This window comes from Cydia amplana, chromosome 4 (assembly GCF_948474715.1).
Source record: "Cydia amplana chromosome 4, ilCydAmpl1.1, whole genome shotgun sequence".
In the NCBI taxonomy this organism is placed as follows: domain Eukaryota; kingdom Metazoa; phylum Arthropoda; class Insecta; order Lepidoptera; family Tortricidae; genus Cydia; species Cydia amplana.
The window spans coordinates 18,580,830-18,593,469 of NC_086072.1; the positions used below are offsets into that span (position 1 = coordinate 18,580,830).

The 12,640-nt window shown below is 37.6% G+C and overlaps 2 protein-coding genes across 3 annotated transcripts in view; one reads left to right on the forward strand and one right to left on the reverse strand.

Moving 5' to 3' along the window:
* The window catches only part of LOC134647345 (syndecan), a 518,229-nt gene that overhangs the window by 478,791 nt on the left and 26,798 nt on the right, over nt 1–12,640 (forward strand). The gene's annotated exons all lie outside the window — the stretch shown is intronic.
* Nucleotides 7,453–8,842, reverse strand: LOC134647666 (uncharacterized). Its single transcript, XM_063502021.1, has one exon. The coding sequence runs from the start codon at nt 8,695–8,697 to the stop codon at nt 7,453–7,455; it is 1,245 nt and encodes a 414-aa protein (XP_063358091.1). The 5' UTR covers nt 8,698–8,842.

The following is a 12,640-nucleotide window of genomic DNA, read 5'->3' on the forward strand; positions in this document are numbered from 1 at the left end:
AATTTTCAAAAACGCTGAAATTAGTTTTTTTTTCAGTTTTAATTTAATACCTTTTTACGAAGTTTCAAGTTCATAGCTTAAAATAAGATTTGAAACCCGTACAAACTTTCAACCCCTTTTTAACCCTGTAAGGGGATGAATTTTACAAAACGCTAAAACTACTTTTCCTGTCTTCTAATAATATCCCCAAATCCAAAGATTCAAGTCCCGCGCTCGACAAAATGTTTGATATCAATACAAACTTTCAACCCCTTTTTCACCACCTTACAGGATGAATTTTCAAAAACGCTGAAATTAGTTTTCTTGTATTTTAATTTAATACCCTTTTACGAAGTTTCAAGTTCCTAGCTTAAAATAAAATTTGATACCCGTACAAATTTTCAACCCCTTTTTAACCCTGTTAGGGGATGAATTTTACAAAACGCTGAAATTACTTTTCCTGTCTTCTAATAATATCCCCAAATACAAAGATTCAAGTCCCGCGCTCGACAAAATGTTTGATATCAATACAAACTTTCAACCCCTTTTTCACCACCTTACAGGATGAATTTTCAAAAACGCTGAAATTAGTTTTCTTGTATTTTAATTTAATACCCTTTTACGAAGTTTCAAGTTCCTAGCTTAAAATAAAATTTGATACCCGTACAAATTTTCAACCCCTTTTTAACCCTGTTAGGGGATGAATTTTACAAAACGCTGAAATTACTTTTCCTGTCTTCTAATAATATCCCCAAATACAAAGACTCAAGTCCCGCGCTCGAAAAAATGTTTGATATCAATACAAACTTTCAACCCCTTTTTCACCACCTTACAGGATGAATTTTCAAAAACGCTGAAATTAGTTTTCTTGTATTTTAATTTAATACCTTTTTACGAAGTTTCAAGTTCCTAGCTTAAAATAAAATTTGATACCCTTACAAACTTTCAACCCCTTTTTAACCCTGTTAAGGGATGAATTTTACAAAACACTGAAATTACTTTTCCTGTCTTCTAATAATATCCCCAAATACAAAGACTCAAGTCCCGCGCTCGAAAAAATATTTGATATCCATACAAATTTTCAACCCCTTTTTCACCACGTTAGGGGATGAATTTTCAAAAACGCTGAAATCACTTTTCTTATCTTCTAATAATATCCCCAAATGCAAAGATTCAAGTCCCGCGCTCGAAAAAATATTTGATATCCATACAAACTTTCAACCCCTTTTTCACCATCTTAGGAGATGAATTTTCAAAAACGCTGAAATTAGTTTTCTTGCATATTAAAAATATATCTTTTTACGAAGTTTCAAGTTCTTAGCTTAAAATAAAATTTGAACCCTATACTAATTTTCAACCCTTTTTTAACCCTGTTAGGGGATGAATTTTACAAAACGCTGAAATTACTTTTCCTGTCTTCTAATAATATCGCCAAATGCAAAGATTCAAGTCCCGCGCTCGAAAAAATATTTGATATCCATACAAACTTTCAACCCCTTTTTCACCACCTTAGGGGATGAATTTTCAAAAACGCTGAAATTAGTTTTCTTGTATTTTAATTTAACACCTTTTTGCAAAGTTTCAAGTTCCTAGATCAAAATAAAATTTGCACCCCAAGACGAACTTTCATCCCATTTTTAACCCCCTTAGTGGTTGAATTTCCAAAAACGTTGCAATTACTTTTTTTTTGTAATCGGCTATTATGCCTTTCTAAGAAGTTTCAAAGCATTTGTAATGGATTCAAACTTTCAACCCCTTTTTAACCCTGTTAGGGGATGAATTTTCAAAAACGCTGAAATTATTTTTCCTGTCTTATAATAATATCCCCATATACAAAGTTTCAAGTCCCACTCTCACAAAAATATTTGATCTCCATACAAACTTTCAACCCCTGTTTCACCACCTTGGGGGATGAATTTTCAAAAACGATGAAATTAGTTTTTTTGTATTTTAATTTAATACCTTTCTGCAAAGTTTCAAGTTTCTAGATCAAAATAAAATTTGCACCCCAAGACGAACTTTCATCCCCTTTTTAACCCCCTTAGGGGTTGAATTTCCAAAAACGTTGCTATTACTTTTTTTTGTAATCGGCTATTATGCCTTTCTAAGAAGTTTCAAAGCATTTGTAATGGATTCAAACTTTCAACCCCTTTTTAACCCTGTTAGGGGATGAATTTTCAAAAACGCTGAAATTACTTTTCCTGTCTTATAATAATATCCCCATATGCAAAGTTTCAAGTCCCACACTCACAAAAATATTTGATCACCATACAAACTTTTAACCCCTTTTTCACCACCTTGGGGGATGAATTTTCAAAAACGCTGAAATTAGTTTTCTTGTTTTTTAATATAATACATTTTTACAAAGTTTCAAATTCTTAGCTTAAAATAAAACTTGTTCCCCATACAACCTTTCATCCCCTTTTTAACCCCTTAGGGGTTGAATTTTTCAAAATCGCTTCTTATCTCTTGTACACTTTATAAATGCAACCTAGTGTGCAAATTTCAACTTTCTATCTTTTGTAGTTTCGGCTCTGCGTTGATGAATCAGTCAGTCAGTCAGTCAGTCAGGACACTTGCATTTATATATATAGATTTATATATATATATATATATATTTCGAGGATCTCGGAAACGGCTCTAACGATTTCAATGAAATTTGGTATATGGGGGTTTTCGGGGGCGAAAAATCTATCTAGCTAGGTCTTGTCTCTGGGAAAACGCGCATTTTTTAGTTTTTATATGTTTTCCGAGCAAAGCTCGTTCTCTCAGATATTATGATTAATTTATGGAAGGCCCTTCATAACGCTTAGTCCCCATTTCATCCGATTGCTGACCCGCCACGCCGACTCCAAATGCGTGCCCTACTGGCATACTTACTGAGGAATCTTCTTATTAGATCTTCAGGCGCTGTTCTCGTTGTAGATTGAGCTTAGGCGAATGTTCGTGTCGTGGCACCAGTATTAAAGGGCCCTGGGGCCGTCAAGATCTGACCTAAACTAAACCAAACCCAAACCAAACCAAACTATACCTAAGCCAAACTATGAAATGTACTGTCGCCCGCAGTATTTCCGGATCGATACGACCTTTAAAACCTTCAAGAAAAGAGCACACTCATCCTAAATGCCGACAACCACTTGCTGTGAAGTTGTCATTGGAATATTTCCTTTAATCTCGCATATATCAATCAGGACGTAACACGTCGAAATCAAGTTGAAATTTTAAGGTTTCGGCCGAAAGTTCTTTTTCTGCCAAAAAAACTGCTGCAACTTTCAGCTACGCCGAAACTGTATTTTCGATAGTATCCGATCGAAGTTTTGGCTTAAGTTTGGGCATAGAAATCATGTTTCGGTTGGATACAAATACTTGGCATCTTGAAACTTGAACTCTATGGCCGCTGCTCGACGCGTTGGCGCAACTGCGCACCGACGCCGTTTTCCGTAGCGCTGACTAGACGCCGGCGCTCAAAAGACGCTAGTGTGGAGTTGCTCTAAACGTTAGGAATTACAACAAGTACCTATAGAATCTCCTAGTATTCCAAGAGCGTAGGGAAATGTGCAATATCTCGCCTCATCGCAAACCACAGAATTTTATTATTTCGCCATTTCTACGTTTGCAATCCGCCGAGTGTTCTGCGATTTCAATTTTGTTGAATGAGTTTCGTTCTGTTGTGAGATTAATTTTCGAGAGTACGTGTTAAGTGAAACGTTTAAATTTACTGGAATTTTAGTCCATAACTTAAGTTGGGATTATTATAAATAGAACTCATTTAAGATTGAGAACGGCAGATGCCTATCTGTTTGGAATTTTGCCAGAAAATATATACGTCTTTATTTGTTTCTCAGTAACAGTGCGTTAAGTTTGTACGTCAAAAACCATTATGTGAAATGCTTGATCGTAAGCCCAATTCTTCTTCTGAAACTGTTATGGATTCGATCTGTCAGCTATTATATTAATATTATAAATGGGCTTACTCATGGCCACAGACTAGCCGAGGCGAAGACGTGGCCTACGATGGAGCGAGCCTGCCCAGAAGGTAAGATAAGATAAGATAAGATAATATTTATTCATTTAAAACTTATGCTAATTTGATTGATACAATGGTAATTATCCAATTTATGCTTAAATACTAGTACATTCATAGATTCAACTTAAAATAAGTAAAGGTCATGTTAAGAACTATAAATACCGGACAAATGTGTATTTTCTGTCGCTAATGGAAATTTGATAACAATACCTAAACTAAGTAAACATTTACTTGTGTCTTAGGTATGCACTTTTTGTAGGTCAATGTGTAAGTGGGGAAGTGCTTACCAACAAAAAGATTATTTACATAATAATAACAATAACTAATATACTATGACTATCTTCTACTCTTTAGAACACTAAGTGGTGGCATAGGTACTTAACAATTTTTTTTTTTTGTACATATAAATCTTTCCTATTTTTCTTAACTTCTAAGTAACTATTTCTAGTAGCCTTTCTGTGTCCTCGTACGACTTGCCAGTGAGTAACGTTTGTACCGCTTTTATGCAGACTTTACTGGGCATTGGGTAAATATTCAATAGCAGATTGAATTTATTGTAAAGGAAAGAGCCGAGGAAACAGAAAAACTTACGTGTGTTTGCGGAGCGGAATGAATCTTTGGTGCAAACGATGTCAGCACGTCGCTTGTCAGATAAAATCTGGGGGTTATAGGGTATGAGTAAATGTTTTTTTAATACTGTGTTCAAGACGAATAACTGTCGAACGCTGAGAACTTTACACTCGGACAACAATTGGGTCGTGGGATAGCGAAAGGGACGGAAAGTGCTAACTTTAAGGACTGCCCTCTGAGCTCTTTCTACGTCGATGATCATTGTCTTGTTTGCCCCTCCCCAGGACGTGATACAATATACTAGCAGTGATTGACAAAGTGCAAGATAAACGGATTTAATAAGAGTTCGATTTGCCGCATGTCTGAGGTTTTTAAAAACATAAATTAATTTTCTAACTCTAGCTGTCAGAGACTCAATGTGTGCTTTAAAGTTAAGATGCTGATCGATAATTACGCCCAGGTACTTGATATTGTTAGTGCTACTGAGTTTTGGGCAGTTATTAGGGCTAAGGTTTACACACGATGTGTCGGGATCTGAACAGTTATGTGCTATTAAAGAGTGAAAGTTATCGGACGGTTGGGTAGATGTATTTAAGGAGAACGTGATATATTTTGTTTTATCGGTATTTAATGTTAGTGCGTTTGTTTTGAGCCAGCGGGTAACTAGGTTAAAACCTACTTGCGCGTTTTTGAATGCGTCACTCCATGTATCGCCGTTAAAGAGTAGGGCTGTATCGTCTGCGTAGGATATAACTCTACCGTTTGGGATATGGAGGGCACATAAGTCATTTATGTACATCAGAAAAAGGGATGGGGCCAGGATACTTCCCTGAGGAACACCATAATCAATGGGGAGTTCGTCACTTACATGGTTTTCAATCGATACTCGTTGTTTTCGATCAGAAAGGTAATGTTTAAAAATTCTTAGAGGGTGACCTCTTATTCCTATGTACTCTAGCTTGTCAATAAGTGTTGGAATTGTCACAGTATCGAAAGCTTTAGCCAGGTCCAGGAATATGGCTATACACTTTTTTTGGGAGTCAAGCTGTCTAACAACATAGTCTGTAAGATCGTGAACTGCGTCGTTCGTTGATAGCCCTGATCTAAAGCCATATTGTGATGACGCAAGGAGTTTATACTTGTCTAAGAATTTGACAAATCGTTTTGATATTACACGTTCTAATATTTTTGATAAAGTTGGCAAAATAGCGATTGGGCGATAGTTATTAATACACCTCTTATCACCACCTTTGTGGATTGGTTTAATGAGAGCTATTTTTAGAATTTTGGGAAAAACGCCTGTAGAAATGCACAAGTTGAAGAGATGGGTCAGAGGGGGGGTCAAGATTTTTTTATGTTGTTTTATAAAAGAACAAGGGATTTTGTCAATACCGGTAGTGCAGTCATTTCTGAGAGTCATTATAATGCTGTCAATTTCGGCTTCGTCTGTATCAGTTAATACAAAGGAGTTTGAATTTATCGCACGGTAAGGGGTCACATTCTGAGAGTTAGGCAATTGGGAATAACAATTTGTCTTTTCTGCGAGCGTTTTACCTATATTCGCAAAGAAACTGTTTGCTGTATTGACTGTCTGCCGAGCGTCTATAGCGTCAGCTATAAGCGCTTGAGACGTCGACCTCATATTACTCATACTTGTTACGTTTTTGATGACTTTCCATAATTTCTTTTTATTGTGTCCTGCTTTTAATATTTCTGTTTTGTCGTGTTGTCGTTTTAGCTTTTTCAACAGATTATTACAAAAATTTCGATAACGTTGGTATGTTGTTTTAAGTATTGTGTCATTTGGAGTTTTTGCCAGTTTTTTATGCATTCTGTCACGGTTTCTAATGCATCGTAACAATCCAGGGGTTATCCATGGTTTAATAGTTTTCATTTTGCGGGACATTCTTTTAGTCACTGTGTTATTTTCTATGATTCGGGTTAAAGATGAGACTAAGTATTCCATAGCGTCATTGGCATCTGTCGCTTGGTAAATAGGAGTCATGTCAAGATTTTCTAAGTCACGGGTAACTGTTTTATTGTCCAGTTTAGATATGATAACTTGACTAGGGGCTCTTTGGTAGAACTGAGGTATACATAGTAATAATGAACTGTGGTCAGTTAAACTACTATTGAGCACTAAAGTTTTTAAGGCAAGCTTAGACTTAGCAAAGACATGATCAAGACAATTTTTTTTCTCTAGTAGGTCGTAGGTGAGTAGGAAGATATCCAAGAAAAGCTAATTGAGTTAAGTATTCAAATGAGTTACGATCTTGGTTGCCGTTTTTGATATCAATGTTCAAATCTCCCATAACAAAGACATTTTTATACGTCGACAGCTGCGATAAAATTTTATTTAGGGAAAATAGAAAATTGTTAATGTTTTTATTCGAGGGAGAGCGATAAATGCCTACTAAGGCCGTATCAGTTCCTATTTTTGATATTAAGCAGTTTGCATCTAAAAATATATCAGGCTCTTCCACAGTTACATTATTAATATTTTCTTTAATGTAGAACACGACACCGTCATTTTGCAACACATTGGTTTTTAAACTTACGTAAGAATTATAGCCGTTTATTTGCGGGATCGTTTGGTTGGAGTTTATCCAGCACTCTGTCAATACAATGAAATCAACGTCAGAATTTATTAAGCTTAGTAAAGGTAAAAGTCCATTGAAATTACTGTTTATGCTCCTAATATTTTGTAAGACTATTTTTAAATTTGAGCCATAAGTATTGACAAGCGACGAGCATCTATCTGGGTCGCACACTAGTGATTCATACTCACACGAGGCATCAATTTCATCAAGTAAGGCGTTGGTTGCGTTATCCATTTTTGTTTATATGTGCAGCAGATGTCGTTAAAACGCGGCGCTCTAGGCGCCCTCATAATCTATAGAATCTAAGTACCTAATTTGCGCATTTTTCTTCACTGGGCACTGGTCGTCTCCGGTTTTATGATTCGACGGCTTTTTAAAGCGTAGACACGTAGCGCATTTGGCGGGTTCGGCTCGTTTTGGACACTCCTTAAAACTATGGCCTGATGACCCGCAATGTCCACAAGTAGGTTCTGTGTCTTTGCAATATTTAGCCGAATGGCCGTATAAATGGCATAAGTAACAACGGGTCAGGAGAGTAAAATCTCGTACTGGGCAAGATGTCCAATTGATAAAAATGCGTTGTTGTTGTATGAGCATTCGTCGGACTTCAGCTGTGCATTCTAGGATGTAGTTGCAGGTGGATAGGTCCTTTTTTCCTGATTTATGACTAAGTTTTACTGAGCTCATAAATATATCCCTAGTGAGATTTGGTTGAAGGTCTGCAACGTTTTGTTCAAAAATACAATCGAACACTTCTTTTTCTGACATATTTGTCGGGACTCCTAGGATGATTATCTTCGGTCTCCTTTTGGTGGTGTCTTCCACTTTGAGTCCCGATTGCTGTAGCTGCTGTGATGCTTTAAGCTTTTCAAGGTCATCCTTTCTATCGGTGCTGATTATGACGCCACCGTTCTTTGTTTTTCTCATACCACGAACGTGAAGTTTCAGGGTCTCGGGCTTGATTAAATTTTGGATCAGGGTTTTGGTATCCTCACTGGATTTTTCTTTGTCGGCTGGGTAAATTACGATGCTACTATTTGACTTGGTAGGTACCACAGCAGAACTTTTCCCGGTCCTAACCATGTCGGCGAACGATTGTTTTTCTTCAGTTGTTACTTTTGCTTGCATGCACTGCTTGAGTTCATGAAGTTGAGTGCTGAGGTTGTTTTGGAGGGACAAGGTATTCACTTTGGCTTGGCTAAGTAATAAATTCTGCTTGACCGCCTGGTATTGTACAGCCATTTGCGAGATTCCTCCCAATACGCTCTTGCTAAGCGTGTTTATTCTCAGTTTTTGTTCTGAGTTTAATTTGCCATCATTTGCAATGTTACAAATTTCGCTAAGGCGCTTTTCAATTTCGGAAATCCATTTCTGGATTTCAGTGGTTGAGACTACATCAGGTGCCTCGGCTGGTGCTACGGCTACTGGAGTTCCTTGGACGGCTTCCATAGCTGGTCTTCCTTCTGGAGGGGGGCTTCGCAGAGTCCGTGAACTTCTGTTAAAAGCGTCATTACCACTCATCACTGCGTTTTTAAAATTGTACCCATTACACAGTCGTTATGACTCACGCGTAGATTCACAGTTTTATGAGAAAGTGCTGACACTGATTTGACACAGTTACTACTTTATTGTTATGACTAAATAAATACACAATTCGCGATGGACACGACCGCCGATGACGGCAGTCAGAATGAAATCCTGGTGCCTGTTCACCCTTGATTTGAAGGTTGCCGGGTTGTATGAGCTCGGAAATATAGGAAAGAATTCCATTCCTTGCTGCCAACAATGAAATTTCTGATCTAGGATCTGTCACTTTTGACAGTTGACAGTTAATTAACTGTCAGTTGACAGTTAATTAATCGTAACTGTCAATTGTCAGTTTCAGAACAAGAAATTTTTATCAGATGTTTATTATTCATTATGTACAGAGAGATGATATGGAGCCCTCCATATCATCTCTCTGTACCTACATAATGGACTAAATCTAGTTATTGTAAAATTCACTGCTAGCATAGAAAATGCTTATCTAGTTTCAACTTTGACACAAAAAATAACAAATTAACAAAAGTAAATAATACGTGTCACAGTATTCGTTGTCAATAAAGACGACATTTATCGCATTTTTATGCAAACACAATGTGGGAACTTTATTGCGACACCCACATAAATGTTTGGTACGTTCCCAAAATGTTCATAAATTCTGGAATTGTAGCCTAAGCGAATTAACATAACATTTCCCAGGAGAACAAATTTATAAATTGATGTCAATTTGTACCTACTGTACTTATATGTCGCGTCGGTGCGAGCTACTACGAGTAATTTATATCTATAACAGATTTTTAAACGTTGAATGCTGCACCAAAATCGTTAGAACTTAGTTAGTTTTATCTATAAGATATTATGTATTTCGATTCCTTCCTGTTTTTTGCATAAACTTAGCCATTCCAGGCTGATAGGTATCACCATTGCATAGCATTGCGAGCATAAGCGATTAGCGAGTAGCCGTAAGACTAACTCTTTTGCACTATTATATTAAAATAAAAGCTTCCCTTTTACACACTTCAATTATTATCTCATTCTCGTGATATTTCAACACACTTATTAACGTCAAAAACGACCAATGTCACCCGCACTTGCGTTACCAAAGAGAACAAACGACCAGAGCCTACGGGCTACTCATGGTACGCCATGAGTCACTGACAGTGTCAAAACTGACATATACGCTATCGAGAACGTAATTTACTTTCTAATCTTTCTATACATCTTGCTTGTACTCGCAAACGAGATGTATAGAAAGTAAATTACGTTCTCGATAGCGTAAATGTCAGTTTTGACACTGTCAGTGACTCATGGTACGGGCTCAGAGGGCCTACCGCGAACCACGTTCGACGTGTTGCCTCCCTGTCACACTTACGTACCAATTTACAAGTGCGACAGAGAGGCAACACGTCGAACGTGGTTCGCGGTAGGCCCTCAGCTCTTTCCGCGGGCCATAAAAGTTTTCAAAATGAATTCGGCCAACTTCTGCGTTTATTGTTTGCGAAGACTCAAGTAGTGGATATGAGGTTCCGGCTTCATTTGTTTTGCGGATAATTTGGGGCTAAAGTTGGGAGATGTCCTTATTACAGGACGCTTTTTATTTGGGACGGTAAATAAACGACTTTATGAGTTTGCAAGAGGCAGTACTTAAGAAACTTTAATACGGGAGTTACGAAACGTAATATTTAAACGATTTGATAAATGAATATAGATTATGAATAAATATTGTTGAAGTAAGAGCGTATACGTAGGTTAAATGTTAGGTTAAAAAAACGGGGTTTGTCTGTACATGCTCGTAGTAATAGTGAAGTATTATCAATATAAATTCAATATTTGCATAGTGTTACGTTTCCAAACATATTTTTATGTAACAATCGCTTTTCATTTACATATTAGGTTCTAGGTACTCATTTCAGGTACTAATGTATAGGTTACAAAAGCGGACCCCGGGCTCATTGGGATGCAACCGGGAACACGCTAAGATGAGAATGTAAACGGTAAATCACTACATAGTCGCTTCCCGTTGTCTGTCCCTTATGCATAGCTGGACAGAAGTCCGTTAATCCGTTAATCGTTAATTAACGAAGTTAAGTTTTCGAGTAACGGATTAACTTTTAAGTTAACTTTAAAAACCTGTAACGGACTTGTTAACTTCCGTTAACTTTCCTTAAGTCCGTTAATCGTTAATACCTAAGTACCACCAAGGCAGCGCGCTGCCGCGCCGCGCCGATCACGTTCCGACTAGTTTGCGTTAGGTTTGTATGCAGTACAACTTTACATAGCGCGAATCGGCGCGCGCTTGTTCTACTGACTAATTTAAGAGTCTAATATTGCTTACCCCGTGCGCCGTATTAATTTTGTTATTAAGAGAGTATGACAAAGTCGATCGAGTCTTATTCCTACTAGCTTTTGCCCGCGACTTCGTCTGCGTGGAATTAGTAATTTGGGTAGTTTCTTTTTAAACGCCTCGATAAGTGTAAAGGCAATTTCGATTTGAGCGCAATGCTACCATCGATTGTCAGGCGATGCATTAATTATCTCACTTTCGGGGTGGAAGTGAGATAATTTCCACCCTCTTAAGGGAAGATTTTCAGGATAACAATTACCCTATGTCCTTCCCCAGGGCTCAAATTACCTCTATAACAAATTTCAACCAAACCATGCACCAGCGCCGGCGCGCGGGCGGTGCTACACGTGTGGTGGTATCGACAAAGTTTGTTATGCAGTTGTTGTTCATTCCCCATTCAAAATTCCACCCCCATAAGGAATGAATTCTGGGATAAAAACTATCCTATGTCCTTTCTCGGGACTCACAACAATCTCTATACCAAATTTCAACTAAATCGGTTCAGCGGTTTAAGCGTGAAGAGGTAACAGACAGACAGACAGACTTCCTTTTATAATATTAGTATGGATTGCGTTTATTTACGATTTCGAGTTAACGATTAACGATTAACTTTAACTTCCGTTAAAACTTTTGTAAAGTAACGTTTTAATGTTTAACGAAGTTAACTTTTTATTTAACGGATTAACGAAGTTAACTTTTTGATTAACGGTGCCCAGCTCTGCCCTTATGTATGCGTAGATCCTTAAAACTACGCAACGGATTTAGATGCGGGTTTTTTTAATAGATAGAGTGATTCAAGAGGAAGGGTTATGTATAATTTGTTAACCCGTGCGAAGCCGGGGCGGGTCGCTAGTTTACCTGATATAATCAACGGTCATCAATACTTACCAAATAAATGCGAGACAACAAAAAAGGAAAGGTACCTACATTTTTGTTACTAAGCTTACTGGCCCTGCCAAAGTCTTAGACAAATCGAATTAGATTGTCCGCAGCAATTTGTTCGTAAAAGAAATAAATTAGTACTTAATAGGAGCTCTCTGAGCGGACATCGCGTTAAACGACCCAGAAAATGAGTAATAACCTCGAGACGACAGAGAAATAATAAGTATACAGGGTGACATTGGGGATGGGGTTAAAATGTCAAGTGATGAAGATCTGCGGTGAGTTCAATGGGGCTAACTCCGTCCACGAGCGAATATTTCTTTGATTTTCAATCGTAAGAAAAAAACCATCTGCTTTTGATTGCTGAAACTAAAAGCAATCGCTACTTTGTCGATGAAGTTATCAATTTTGTTCGTTGTTCGAGAAAAAGGCTAGTTGAGGCTAGTGGACGGAATAGCTCCTATGACGAAATTAGCAGCATTGACCTTATTTGAGTTTCTAGCTGCGAAGCAACTAGCTATTATTTTTTTATTAGGAGCCATCTGAGCAGACATCGCGTGAAATGCACCAGAAAAACAAGTCGGGAATCGAACCGGCGACCTTCAGTTTGATATACGTACACCTTAACCATAGGCCATCAACGCGTGCATTATGTTATGTACAGTCAGCAGCAAAATTAGTTAAGCGGGCAAGATA